Here is a 14,873-nt window from a genome sequence, read left to right as displayed (position 1 = left end):
ATAAATACATTTTCATTCATTCCAATGGGGAAAGATGATTTTTGAGTGAAATTACTTGATCTAACTCGAGACCTGGAAGCCATATCCGACCCACCACGTGGCCCGTGAAAGCAAATCGTGTGTCAACATCCGTTCTTGTTAGAATCTGTACCAAAATTTCCAAATTGTCATAAGTAATTAATGTTGAGCTATTGGAAAATATATTTTTTTTCTTACCAAGCCCCTTTCTACAGTAACTACAACCTATAATTCTGATTTCAAAACTAACTATCCATCTAGTTGTATAAAGAACAGTGACTTAAGTGGGAAAAGATGGGAAAATGATGGCTGTAAAAGGGACTTAAATGTCATAAAAGGCAACCTTTCAGCAATTTTTATCTAGATGAATTTTACATTTCATTTCTTAAATAAATATATACGTTGATCTCATCTGTTCTAGCTCTGCGATTCGCTATGAGAAAATCCTAACACCAAAGTGGACTTGGCGTTCAAAGCCTGGCAGTGCAAAGTCCTGTAAAAACATTGTGCTAAGCGCGCTAGCCGCAAGATGATGATTCTTATTAAGCAGCTTGTTCTTCAACCGCCATGACGGGAGCGTGCAGGCGGTCACGTCTGGCAGTCTCCGTCCGGGTAGTGCGATTCAATTACGAGGGCCAGCGTTTTTACTGTAAGACAAATACAGAAATGGACTGCTGCTGCTGCTTGGTGGGCAGTGTTGGATTTCACTGCGCTAAAGCCAAGGTCAAGAGACTGAAATATATATATATATTTTGTATTTTTTTTTTTTTTAAAAAGGATGTACAGTATAGTATGACTCCAGAAGATAGGATTGCACCTTGTGCCAGTATTACATTGATTACTTTCCCGGCTTATTATTCTATGGCGTCATTATGTTACATAATGTCTTTATTACATTTGTATTTGTCAACTTTGTTGAACTGAACACACCGTGTCCCACATAACATGACAGCAAAGTGCACTAATGCAGGTCTTTTTTGTCTGTAGTTTTTAAAATATCATCACATGGATGTACTGTGCAATGCTTAACACATGAGAAAAAGTGACCAACCACTGGGTACCCTTATTTATTTAAGAACAGAGTATGTATATGTATAGCATAAACAGAGTGTATGTCGCGGTAGATAGTAGAAAGCGATCGTGAGAAAAGACGATGCAGCGGAGTGGAGTGACTGAGGAAAAAAGCCACACTCGAACCATGCAGTGAGTCAGTGTCGCTCACTGTGTGTTTCTTAAGTTGTATATCTGTAAATAAATGAGGATTTTGCCATCAAAAGCCCTTTCTCATTCTTGTATTTGTTGTATTATAGTTTGAGGTGTCACAAAAACAAATGTTTGGGTCAAAGTCACAGTTCTGCCTGACGTTTCTTTTCACAAAAAGCTTGTTTTCTCCGCTTTTCGACAGAAACCGGTGTCTTTGGTGAAACTAACCCATGTTCTACTGCGGATTACTGAAGAACGGAAAAAGTTAGAAACAAACTTTTTTTGGGGGGGTGAAAGAAGAGCGTCTGCTCTTTTTTTCCGGTGGGTTGCCACCGGTCGGGCACCAGGATGTGCTTTAATCGGGACTCTTGATTTCGGTGAGCAGAGAAACCTTCAATTTAGGTTCCTCTTTCCTTTTACTTGAGCTACCTAAAGTGCTACATTGCTACAACCTGTTACGCAAGTTGTGAGACGACCTGTCACTTTGCATTAATGCCCGGTGTCCAGACTCCTCGGCTCTCGAACATTGGCACACCCGATGAGCTCGGACGGCACGCCAATGTGGTTGGGAATCATTGGTGTAGCGTGAGCTGAGCGCCGCCATGGAAACCCGCAGTCCTGACCCGAAATGCCGCTGTTCAGGACTGTTGAGAGCCCAACGCTTCAATTAGACAGCACCGGCGCCCTCCCAAGTGCACCCACCCCACAGTACACACCTCCGCTCAAACCGCCCACCCCCTTTCAGTGACATAACTTCAGGCATTCGGAACTCAAGAGGACACCCATTTGACCGGATTCCACTTTCTCAAATTGCAGGAAAACACACTTAACCGATGGGTCGTCCCGAAATGAGAGGAGCCATTGTTGCCCCCGCGTGCCCGCCCTCCTCCTCCCCTCACCTTCCTGTAGCCCATCTCCCCGCCGTGTCACATAACAAGCTAAGAGCACACCTTTTTTTTTTTTTTCTTCCATGCGGGCCTTCAACAGGCAATCCTTTGACAAGCCTGGCCGGGTAACGGTGGGGACTGGGGGCCGGGGGGCCTCTTTGGACATCTGAAGGGGCCATTCTTCAAGGTCAGGATCTACGAGTGGGGGGGAGGGGGAAGTGTGTAAATGATACCTGATGGCCTGTAAAAAGATCACGTGATAGACGGACATGCTCGCTAACGCTGCGACCGACGACCTTTCCTTTAAACCAACTGTTCACCAACACTCACTGCCACTTTGACGTCTCACTTTAGCTCCTTAAACGCTGCCTGGGCAGCAATGTAATATGGTGGTCTGCTTCACAGTTCTGAGATTCGGCGTTCGAATCTCCGCTTCGAATGCTGTCTGCGTGTCTTTGGAATGCGCTGAAAGGAAGCCCCACTTAACCGTCCATCGAATACCGCTACTACGACCTGAAAAATGGATGCTATTTCATCTCGCTGCTTCCTTATGTCGCAAAAATATATGCGCTTAAAGCCTCCAGCGAGCGAGCGAGCGAGCTCATCGGCCGTTGGACGGGCATCGGCGTCACCTCCTCACTTGAGAATTTAAATCACGACACCGAGCTATTCTGTAGATTGTGACATCCAGGGAAGAAGCATTTTCCGGGGTGTAGGCACAATTCAGTCCTACATCATTCTTATTCTTTCCTCGTTTTCAATAATTAGCTTCAAACATTTCGAAACAAATCAAAATTCAGTTTCTCCGCAACCCATCATCCGATTTTCAAAATTCTTGGTGCGTCGCATTCAGGTTGTCGTAGCCATTCCAACCAGACTTGGCGTTTTTGCTGACTGTCATCTTTGTGAAATCTTGTCACGTTGCTACTGTAATGCCCTGCCAGCTTCTGCCATCACTGAATAGGCCACACCCCTTAAAGGCACACATTCAACACATGAATACTCCAGTACCTACAGTAATTAATTACCCTTTATTTCTTTACATGTACTTTATTATGGTTTTAGAAAACAATGCTATTTTTCTTGATTAAAAACAAAAGTTGTTTTGGGGTAACTGGCATGGATGAATGGCATTTCAATGGATTTTAAAGTTTTATTTGATGTTACGCTAATGCTCGCCTTTATCTCTTTATTCTGTTGGCCTCCGTGTGTGTTTACCTGAGGCTGCCCATGAGGTTTAAAACTGGTACTGGCTCTTACAATTTGCTTCGGTCCCCCACCCCCAACCCCCCATCCCTCCATCATCGCTGTGAGACATTCCTCAAGCCACCGGCCAGGAAGTGCGGCGTGTAATTTGCGCTGTCTGAAAGATTATTGAGCTCGGCGAATACGACGGGGGACGCTCCCTTGGAGGGAAAAAAAAAATGAAAAATTGGGAAAAATGGTCGGCATATAAATCACCAGAAGGATAGCCCAGGTGCAGATGTGTGATTGGTTGTCACGAGACCACGCCTTCAGCCCAAAAACTCCAGCAGAACATTCTCTCTGTTCCAACACATCCCGCTCACCGCTTCCTTCCTGCCTCACCCGTTGACTTTTAATACCTGCCTGTCATGTTTTCTTTCAGTACCTCCCACCTTCCTCCGCCTTCTTCTTCTTCTTCTTCTTCTTCTTCTTCTTCTCCACCAGCCTCTCGCCATGCATCTAGTAATTACCGCAGCTTTTGAGAAAAGCCTTTCATTCAAGTAATTATCCCCCCCTGCGGAACACAATAAAATGGCTTCCTCTTGACAGGAAAGGGGAAGTTTTGGGGTTGTGGTGCACTCTATACTGAATAATACAAGAGGAGACCGGAGTGAGTGGAAATGGCAAACGGCTTTTGATTTAGAGCCACAACCTTTTGTTCACCTTGATGGGAATCCAAGTTCTTGAGGCCATCACAAATATCACGTGTATTTCACTGTAAAACTTGTAAATGGGCAAACGGTTGTAAAAAAAAAAGTCCTCTATTTCTGGATGTGCGGAAAACGTAGACTGTTGGGTTTGGCTGATGTGTTTTAGTGTTTCAGGCTGTGAGCTTGTTGAGGTTTTAGCATGCAGACATGCCAAACTGAATGCTATTTGTATTGATTTTGACCTAAGAAGTGTGAAAATCTGCATGGTAATCGGGGAGGCCAAGGCTAAAATGCGGCTGGGAGTCAAATTTGTACGCGACACTAGAATTTTCGCGACTGTGCATGATAGGCTGACTTTAAATGAAAATGGGAACAAATCTGCAAAGGGTTTAAGTGAAAAGGCGTACAGTAAAGCCCTGCTATATCGTGGTTCATGCTTCACGGTCCCGCTTTTTCGCGATTTATCATTATTGCGCATTACTTTTTTTATTTTTTAAACCAGTTAAGGCAATTGATAGTACAGGTAGTCTCTCTGGGATGCAAACACCTTATTTTTTGTACCATATTTTCGCCATTTTTTTAGCCATTGCTCTTGCGATCTCGCGTTGTCTCTTCGTGTTGATGTCCGTAATGCTGGAATTGTAACAACAGTGCATAAAAGGTGACTGACTAAAATTGCGTGAAAATCTGCTTGGGAACTGGATAGGGCTTTGCTAAGACATGGGCAGGAGTCGTTAAAGTTGTTTGTGATGCCAGAATTATCGCAAATGAGCATAAGATGCTGATATCACGGTTGGTTGATTGAGCTAAATAATTTCTAATCCCAATACTTTTAGTCAAGTCACAAAATTTTATAAACCATACATTTTTTTTTACCGTCCAGCACAGGCTGCAAAGGGTTAAAACGTTTCCTTTAAAATTTTGGATCACTTTTCTGTAATTATTGGTCACTTTGTTGGCATTTTTTAATAGGTAGTCGTTTTTTTTTAACAACAGCATGTGAAAAAGCCCCCCCCCCCCCCCCCTCCAAAAAAAAAAAAAATGCTATTAAAGGCAGTGTGAAAGGGCTTTTAGCTCACCCCCCCACCTGTTGCCCTTGGTAGGAACAGCTGGTCGCTGTAGCAACACTTTTACGCCACCATTACAGTGGACTGTAACAGGAAGTGTCCTGTCCATGTCAATCTGCAGCCAGGATCCGGGCCATGCCTTGTGTTAACAGATGATCTGATTCTCTTTCAGACGGCTCGGGTGTCGGCCTCGCTCCTCGGCGCTGTGGAAAAGCGACCTTGTCTACAAGCCTCCCGAGTCCTCCTCTCTTCTCCCGTTTCCTGTCTTAATTACGCGCTCCTTTGTGCCATGTTATTTTATTTCTTCTTCCCTGTCATCCCTTGACCCCCTCGCCCCTTCCCTTCTCACCATCTGTCTTTCTCGGGGTGACGATGACCATGATTTTCAATTCTAAAAACATAACCTTCCTCAATTCATGACAGTACATGATATGCTGTGGACATTGACTTCATTTTGACTGTAAATGTGCAAAAATCTGCTTGGTAAATTGGGCAGTGCTTGGTTAAGACATGAGTAGGAGTGCGTTCAATTGGCTTCCTTTTGAAGAATAATGAATGGGAATGTTTTGATGTTGTCCGTGATGCTAGAATTGTCACGACAGTGCATGGTAGGCTGCTCCAGATTGATCTTGACCAAAATTTTCAATTAATCTGCTTGGGAATTGTATAGGAGTGCTTTTTACTTTGCTCGTGATGCTGGAATTATCATGACAGTTCATGATAGGCTGCTGAGGATTGATTTTATCTGAAAATGTGTGGGAAAATCTGTTTAGGAATTGGGTGTGGTACAGTGAGGATAAGCGGTACAGAAAATTGATGTTTTTTTTAATTTGTTGTTGTTTTTTTTTTACAACATTGGTCGTGATGCTGGAATTGTCACAACAGTGCATGATAGGCTGCTAACTTGGATCCACCATCGAGTCAGAGCTGCTTTTTTTTTGTGTGAAGAGGGAGCAAGGAAGTGACTGGTGAGGCTCAGTAAAGGAGGCGGCTGGAAGGGATTAGCGTGCACAAACCTCAACGATTGAGGTCGTTTTGAGGCAAACACGTGTAAATCAAAAGTGGAATAATGCACGCCTACTAAGGGGAAACGATTGAAATCTTCTGCTGTGACAAAATCTTCCCCCCCCCCCCCCCCCCCCACCCCCTGGGGCGGCAGATTGGGTTACCGGAGTCGAGGCATTGAGGCGACACGGAGAGAGGGTGACCTTGTCGATGAAGAAATCTGACACAGGTTTTTCACATGCTGGGTGGGGAATTTTTCTTTTTTGTGTGTGTATGTCCCTCCTCCGACCCTAAAGCCCCAACTCGTGTATCACCGCCTTGTTTTGTGGTGCAGTAGGAGGCAAAAATGCAGCACATCCAGCATACAGCTCTTGTTATGCGCCATGTGGTTGTAAGATGTTCCGAAATCTTGATTTGTCTTTTATCTTTTGTTTCCTCTCTTTTGACGCACACACGTGCAGACACACAATGCCCCCTCCCCTACTCCCGCCCGGCCGGGCTCTGGTCCCAGCTCAGGATGAGGGTAAACAAAAACCAATGTTTAGATTTCACGGAAGTGGAAACGGATCCGGCCGAGTCGGCTGTGTCACTCAGCAGAACTGCTGTTTATGTTTGTGAGTGTCCGTGCGCGTGTGTGTGTCTGTGTGCAAGAATACTTTATTTTTATTTCTTTTTCTTTTTTCTTATACTTCATCTGTTGCACCTAGGACTAATATACACTACAGACTAATGATAATTAACTTAACAAATATATAATTACTCATTCTCGTTTTTGTTATTTATTATTATTGTGAATTGCATTATAATGAATTAACCAATGTGTTAATCCAATTGTTGTTTTAAATGTATAATTGTTAGCCTAATAGCATAATTGCCCAAGTCATTGTTAACTTACTGTTAGCAAATCAATGAAGAAAATAGCAATGTGCTTGCTTAAAACAGTTTTTGCTGGTTTTCTGAAAACATTCAAATTTGACTTAGGCTTGGACTAACGTAATATGTATTTGTTTTTATTTTACTATATTTTTTATTTCAATATTTACAATTAATTGACGAACCATTTTAAATAAAAAGTCAAATAGGCAAGTGTGCTATTCAGCTAAAGTAATATTTATTTATTATATTGTTATTTACAATTAATTGATTAACCCATTATTTAATAAAATACATTTAAAAATGTTACATTTATATATTTTTTAAATATTTACAAAAAATTGATTATTCAATTTGATAAAAATAAGAAATGTTGAATGTCAATGTAAATGTTATTTTACAAATGTTTATTTTATTAATGGATTATTTTATTATTTACAGTACTAACCAATTATTTAATAAAAGATCATTTAAAAATTTTGAAAGTCTATGTATATTTTACTAAAATTTGTAAATTTGTAAAATTTGATTCGTTACAATAAAATATGAACAATTTTAAATGTGTATGTTTAAAGGTTTAGTTTACAAATGTTTTTTATTTAAAAAAATAAATCAATTTTTTTAAATAATTTCAAAAATGTTGAATGAAAACAAACATGTTTACTGTACAAATATTTTATTTGATCATTTATAATGAAATAATTAACTAATTATTTTTAAAAAATTATTTTTAAAAATTTACATGTACGGTATATGTAAAAAAAAATGTTTTATTAATGTTATTACAGATCATTTACAGTAGATGAATTAACCAATTATTTAGTAACGTAATTTAAAAAAAAATTACAAATATTTTTATTTCATCATTTACACTGAATTAATTAACAAGTTACCAATTTTAGAAACAACAGCTGCAACAAATAGTACAAGAAGGACGCTTGATAATGTGAATGCTCGGCGGGCCGGATTAAAGAAGTGTTTGTGGCAAATGCATGCCTGTTAATTTTTTGTAAGCTAACATCGCTTAGCCCAGCGTTAGCATTTTGGTTTATCATAACGTTTGCATTCTCGTATGATTGAATATGCTCGGCCTGACAAGAGCCTAGCGTTGTTTGACCTAATGCAAGTCCATTTGCTTACCTTGGAGCTGGCCAAGGTGTGCCTGTCCTTTTGTCCACTCTGATTGGCCAGCCTGTCCTTCTGTGGTGCGCTGTGATTGGCCGGCCTGCGTTGAGGGGGTAGCCGCCTAGCTAGAGTGCAATTAATGAAGAATGTGCGTTTTGTGCGGCGTTGGCCAGACAGCCTTGATTCCACGCCAGTCCAGTCAGGAATGTGCAATGTGCCCCCAGGAACCGGGAGAAGTTTACACTGAAGGCCAGTTCCCTTTAAAACCAAGCAGAGAACTGCGGACAGCTCTCAGGAAACAGCTCTTTGTAAAGCAAACATACATGTGTTTTATGGCAGACGCTTTACTGCTGCTTTTTTTTTTTTTTTTTTTGAAATGATGATGGCCTCCAATGAGTCCACTTTTCAACATGGCCTCGCTCTCATTTCCTTTGCTTTTCTTCACCCTCCTGTAATAATAATCTTGCTTTTTTTCTTTCCAGCCGTTTTTATTGCTGTAGTAGATTTGACCCATCCGGTGACTTTATTGCAGGGAATTAAGTGGAGGGTGGATGTCCCTCATGTCGTCTTAGCTCCCACTTAACCTTTTGTCTCGACCCGTTTTCACCCTGTGCCCATATCATCGTGACCCTCTTTCACACACACCATGTATGATGAAAGCGGTGTCAGATATATTTGTGTACACACAACGAGAAAAAAAAAATCCTATATATGTGTTGTTTGTGCATCATGATTTAATGCATCAATTCATTCTGCTGCTCCTTCTGGTGTGCCCACTTTGACCACCGGGGGGAGTACAATGAAGTTATACAGACATAAGCGAAGAAGAATCACCACTACTATGAGTGACTCAGTAAGGTGCAATAATATTGGTTGTTTTTTTACAGAGGATAAAGAGTATATGCCTGCCTTTGAGTACGGTTATCTTGTCTGTGTACATGTGTTGCTCCACCATTTGTGTTTAAATAGCCATTGATTAAAGCGTTATAACACTGCGACTAGCCATGTTAATCGTTTGCCCGTCTATGGCATTTTCCTTTGTGTTAGCATGAAGCTAGCAGGGGCATTCCCAAAGCAAGTTTTTTTTTTTTTTTTTTTTATACTAAAGTTAGTATGGTTCTTGAAGGACCACTAAAAAAAAACCTTAAAGAAATGAACGGAACATCCAAGCGTGTCGGTACAAGTTGTCCGTTTTGTGGAATGTATGTGATCAAAAGGTGATGAGCCTTAGGGAGCATTCAACACGCATCATTAGCTTGTCCTGTCAAAGTCATTTCAAATCAAAGCCTCATTTCTTGGCCTTTTTTATGCTATTTGGCATATGGTGTGAAATATGTATGGGTTAGCAGAGGGTTAACTGTTTGCTAGCTGGACACAGCAGCACTGCGGCCTCGCCCTCAGGACTATAGTGTGGCCTTGTATTTTGTTTGCAACCAGGTCGACATTGCCAAACGAGAATCTCTTCTCAACTGCCTTGAGAAAATACGGTACTTCAAGGGCTCCGGTTGTTGTAAACTGCACGGTACTTGGTTGGTTCCCACTGTGAGAATCTGGGGTGGCCCTTCTCTCAGCCGGCGTGACTCACCAAGGCCTCCGAGGATTGCAGACTGACAGGTTAGGAAACCGCATACGGCGAATGCCTTCAGCCGTGGAAGTCCGCTCGTGTCTCCACGGGCAAGCCAGCAGCTGTAAACATGTACAGTATTTCCGAAAGCAGTGCTTCTGAAACTGGGATTCCCTTGAACTATGGGCATCTGCAAAATAATGTGCAAGAAATCCTATTGTATGATTTAAAATAGATTGTACATATTGTACTTACTGGCACCAATAAGACAAAGAAATAAATTATTCCTCGACCTTAGCTTCGGGCCAACTAGAAGCTTTGGCATGATTGTCAAGTATCATCACATAAATCTGACATCTGTTCATGAATATTCAACAATAGAAAAAAAAAAAGTACTTTGGGGAATTTACATATATATTTATGAAAATTTATTTTGTGAAGCACTTTGTGTTGCTTTTTAAGTGTGGAACGCGTAGCTTTCCCTCCGCTCACTCAAAACGTAAGACGGGTGCTTCACTGTAATTACAGATTGGTACCGTCAGACACCGTGAAAACTAAGTACAAATGGACACAATGTCAGTTCCAACATCAGGACAAATTACAGTGAAGCATGGGACTGTATTTTTTTGTAAGTACGAAGAAATGACCCCCTTCCAATTGGAGGGGTCACAAATCTAAGATTCAAGATCTTAGTGATTGAAAAATTAATGATGGAACAATGAACGCAATATAATTACATAAGTGAAAGCCCTTGAATAATGTCTTTATTACGACTTTTTTTCTCCCAAAAAAAGTCCATTATTATTTTTATAACACTGCAACTTTTTTCCTAAAAAAAAAAAAGTATGAATTTGAGATTGTAACTTTCAATTCCCCCCAGGAAGGCAGTACTCGAATTCATAGTTCGAGGTCCACATGGTAGTTGTGTTCTGTTAGCATTAGGATTATGAGGGGTCCCTGGAAAAATATATTTTCCCCTTTAAGAGGACCCTGAACCCCTGTCCTTAATCTTTAGAAGGAAAAATATAGATATGGAAACTGGCATACCGTGGCCCAGGTCTTAGGATCTCAGTTGCGCTATAGAGGAGGACGGCGCTTGAATAGCATGGGCGTCTTATTTGTAAACACAAGTAGCTCAGGGGAGGGTGAGAATTCCCTCGGCACCAGCACTTGTGAGCCAAAGAGTCTCTGCATTCTGCGTTGTGCAAGGAGGTCTGAGGGTCTTCCTTGACAGGAAGTCATCTGTCATGAGGGGTTATTTGGAATGCCTGCAACGGCCACCATTGTTATCTGCACCAGGCCCTTTCACACAGAGATCTTGCAAAATTGGTGCATCAGAGCCAGCTTTTAGTCACCCACACCTTTCACACAGCGACCAAGCATCTCTTTTCAATTCGATAATCAGATGAAATATTAAATAGTTGTGGAACAGTGGCATTGCTTTCAATTACAGCCAAACAAAATGCACATAAGCGTCCACTCACGCTTAAAATAACCCTAACCCATTTTCCGGGTTTTAAGCCAGCGAGGCTTAAAACCAACCCCAAGCCATATACTGTAAATACAGTATATAAAGTATCAAATATTGTTTTACAACAATACTTAACAATATTTGTAATGTATAATGTTCCTGCGGATGAAAAAGCGAAGCAAAACGTAACCCGAGTGGTGCATACTGCGCTAGGTACATTGACGTGAATGGGAGCAAGGGAGCCTCTTTTAAATTACCCGCACATACTTTTATTCTCGCCCACTTCCACTCTCAACCCACTTCTTGTTAACTATTCATTTATCCTTTTATGGTTTAATAAATGTAATAAAAATACAATGTACTGTATGTGCAGCATCATAGGCTTACACAGTCTCGCTGCTCAGGGAGTCATTATATCCAATCACTCAGTGTGCGGGAGTGAGTCGCCAACTGTCATTTTTTGGTCCAGTCCAATCGGGTTCGACCGCACCGTGCAGTGTGCGGCGGGCCTTAGATACCATTTTCCCAGCATCGTGGAATACTCTTACATTAAGTGTTATAGTCTGGTGGATTATCATTCGCCAATGATGGATAAGTGGAAAGTCTTTTATTTATTGGCCAATTGGAAGACACGATTCCAAAAACATGATTAGCAATTAGTCGTCCTTAAGATTAAATCCTCAATGCAGAGTAATGAAGTCGACAAATCGGTTCAACCCCTTTTAAATGGGCGTATAGCCGCAACTGTAGTTGTTTTCACAGAAGGAGATGCTGGCATTCTTGAATACCCTTACGAAAAGGTGGCGTCCCGCCTGAGTTCCTGCTCTGATACTTGCCAAGTTGTTCCCCTTTCACAGGCTGCGTGAAAGGGGTTTTGGGTCTCCAATTCCAGGTGTGCCATTTCAGTCAGGTTTGCACTTCCTCTGGTGGCATCTCCTTCCTTCCCCCGTCATCTTGAAGCACATTTCCTAGCCGGAGGCGTTCGTAATTACTGATGGCTGGCACGCCATTCATGTCAGATGTGCAACAAGGTGGACGGACTCCTTCGTGCAGACTTGTACAAACAATAGAGAATTCCTCATTTGTACAGGGTGTCTCCCACGCTACTTGTCAAGGTTGTCAAGTGGTCTGTCCGGGGGTCCGAGACTTTGGGTTATGAAACAAACCTGCTCGCCAAGTATTTCTCTTTTAAGGTACCCCCCCTGCTGCCTCCCCTTCTGAATCCTTGAGAACAGGAAGTGTTGGATGGATGGTTGGGGGGGGGGGGGCGAGGTTGGAAAGCCCTCCCTCCAGGGCAGTCAGATGAGTTTAGCAGTCTGGAAGCTGAGGGTCTGCACAACGGAACCCTTGGAGCCCGGGCGTCTGGAAGCTTCTCGAGCTCCTCTGCGATACTTTGCTATTGGGAACCAGACAAGGTCTTGCTGAATCCAAAGATTTGAATATATTGTTCAGTGATGGACTATCACTTGAACAAGTTAATAATAAAAATCTTAAGTCAGTTTACTTGGAGATCAAATCAGTTGTCCCCATTGAAATGAATTGAAATTGCCCCCAACCTCACCTCCCGCACAAAAAAGGCACAGGCAATGCTCGCTAATGTGCGGGAAGAGTCGTGATAAATTAGACTTACTGTTGCCCTCCACAAAGAGGTTGTGCTTGTTTGTTAGTTGGCGGGATTGTTCGTAAATGGCCAAGCAGTTATGGTGCGGAATTTCGTTCTGACGAGTGGTTAGAACGTCTTTCCTTACAGTTCCGAGTTTCTGGGTTTGAATCTCGGTTCGGGACAGTCGAGTATGTGCCTGTAACGTTATTCCTTGTGTCCAACAAAACTCATTGTAGGTTTGTTTTGGCTTTGACATCATAGTGTTTGCATCGCTTTAAAATGGTGGCCTCGCTTCCAAGTCATGGGCAGGGAAATTGTGTGTGCGGGCAGTTATGTAAATGAAAAAAGAAAATACAATTCTATCGCTGCAACGGACGATTATTTTCATAATTGATTAAGTCACTGGGGGCAGTATTTTGTAAATTTGGTAAATTGTGATGTCACAATTGTAGCCGCTAAGCTAGGAGGGAGGACAATACCAATAAGATGTATTATTTTTCAGTCTTGGCAGAGTTCTAGGCTTTTGCTCATGTTTTAGAATTGTCATTCAGGTTCTCCCACATTGATACTGTATATTCCAGTTGGTGTACTGCTACTGATAGTCTCTGTCTACCACAGCCAGCAGTGGAAGAATGCCATGACCAGAAAAACAAGATTTCCTCTGGTGATCGGCTGCTCCTTTTGTCAGTGCTGGGCCACGCTGTGGTTCCCTGAGGCCAACTGCTTGTCTTCCAGCCTCTCGTGTTCCGCGTGCAAACACAGGAAAAACAGCAGATAAAAGGCTGAAAAAGTGTCCATCACGCCCTGTGAAATGGAAATTGCTTATCCAGAGGAGGATTGAGGAAACAGTAGACAAAAGGCTGGCGATTGCGTCCTGCATGCTTTGCACGCAGGGGGAATTTAAAGGAACACAACCAAGCTCGAATTCAAATTGATATCACTTTTGCAGTCTGGGTCAAACTTGAAAGGGGACATTATAGAAAATGGATTTTTTTGTTTTGTTTTGTTTTTTTAGCTGCTTGTATACAAATAGTAAAGAAGGTCTTTGGAGTGGTGAATTAAACCAAGTTTTTTTCCCCCCCTTTCTTTTACAGGCAACCCGTGCTGTAATTCAGTGGGGCTACTTTGCATAATAACTCCACCCACGCCCCCATCAAGTTTCTCCACCCGATCAGCTACGCTATTTATCTATCGCGCTATCTATACCTAGCAAGCTAGCTAGCTACCAAACTAGCAATCCCGAGTTTCCTTGTTTCTTTCTTTCTTCTTTCTTTACTTTCTTACTTTACTTCCATACTGCTTCGACCTTACGACCTTACTTCGGACCTTACTTACTTGCTTGCTTTCTTACTTATTTGCTTGCTTGCTGACAAGCTTACAGCGTACTTACAAACCTACCAACAAACTTACTTAAGAAATTACGTGCTTACAAGCTTCCAACTTACTTGCTCACTTAGGGACTTTCTTTCTTTCCAAAATGACTTGCAATCAAAGATGAGCGTGAGTTGTTACCATACAAACAATGTGTGTGACTATGAAGCGTGTCAGAGAGCGGACAAAAAAAATCCCTGTTGTGGCCCGGCTGATCATTCCTGACGTGACCTCCCGCATGGCTCGCGTCTCCCGTCTCGTGGAGTGGAGCGCCAATGGTGGGCCGGCCCGTCTGGGCCTCGGTGAGGGGCTCCGCTCGAACAAGAACAACAATGAATCTGTCAGCGCCAATTGATGCCCATTTTCCAGTGGATTCCGCATTGAGTTCAAGATGTTTGACTAAAAAGCAATTCACAATTTCCTTTTTCCCAATCTGGCCAGTTTACAGCTCAGGAGGCGGTGTACTTGTCACACTGCAAAAACAAAAATTTACCCAAGATTTGATATCTCAAAGCAAGGCATAATATGATTGTTCTTTGTCTGCCAAGATATTTCTTCTTACTAGGCGATTTTGCGTCAAAGCATTTCACTTGCTTTAAGCTTTCCTTTCCTTCACTATCTTCATAATGCATTATAATTTATTGGGTTTATATTATAGTCCTCATTTCGTCGTGTTTTTTTTTTTTTTTCAGCTCAGTTTTTGCACTGCATGGCTGAGTGGAGCGCTCAGAGACAGGCGCACTTGTCTGTCCGTCTGCTTGTCTGGATTGGCGAGGCGCCTGCCACTTAAC

General features: G+C 42.1%; 1 protein-coding gene across 3 annotated transcripts in view; it reads left to right on the top strand.

Moving 5' to 3' along the window:
- Positions 1-14,873, top strand: part of afg2a (AFG2 AAA ATPase homolog A) — a 113,630-nt gene that overhangs the window by 81,443 nt on the left and 17,314 nt on the right. Inside the window, exon 16 of one of the 3 annotated variants that reach the window (XM_061787727.1) lies at positions 5,243-6,107. The exons of the other annotated variants lie outside the window; for them this stretch is intronic. Coding sequence (XP_061643711.1) covers positions 5,243-5,395 — 153 coding nt within the window. The 3' untranslated portion in view covers positions 5,396-6,107. Of the gene's footprint in view, positions 1-5,242; positions 6,108-14,873 lie in introns of those variants that run through there. 3 annotated transcript variants of the gene reach the window in all.

This window comes from Phyllopteryx taeniolatus, chromosome 10 (genome assembly GCF_024500385.1).
Source record: "Phyllopteryx taeniolatus isolate TA_2022b chromosome 10, UOR_Ptae_1.2, whole genome shotgun sequence".
Taxonomy (NCBI): Eukaryota; Metazoa; Chordata; class Actinopteri; order Syngnathiformes; family Syngnathidae; genus Phyllopteryx; species Phyllopteryx taeniolatus.
This window is presented reverse-complemented; position numbering and strand designations above follow the sequence as displayed.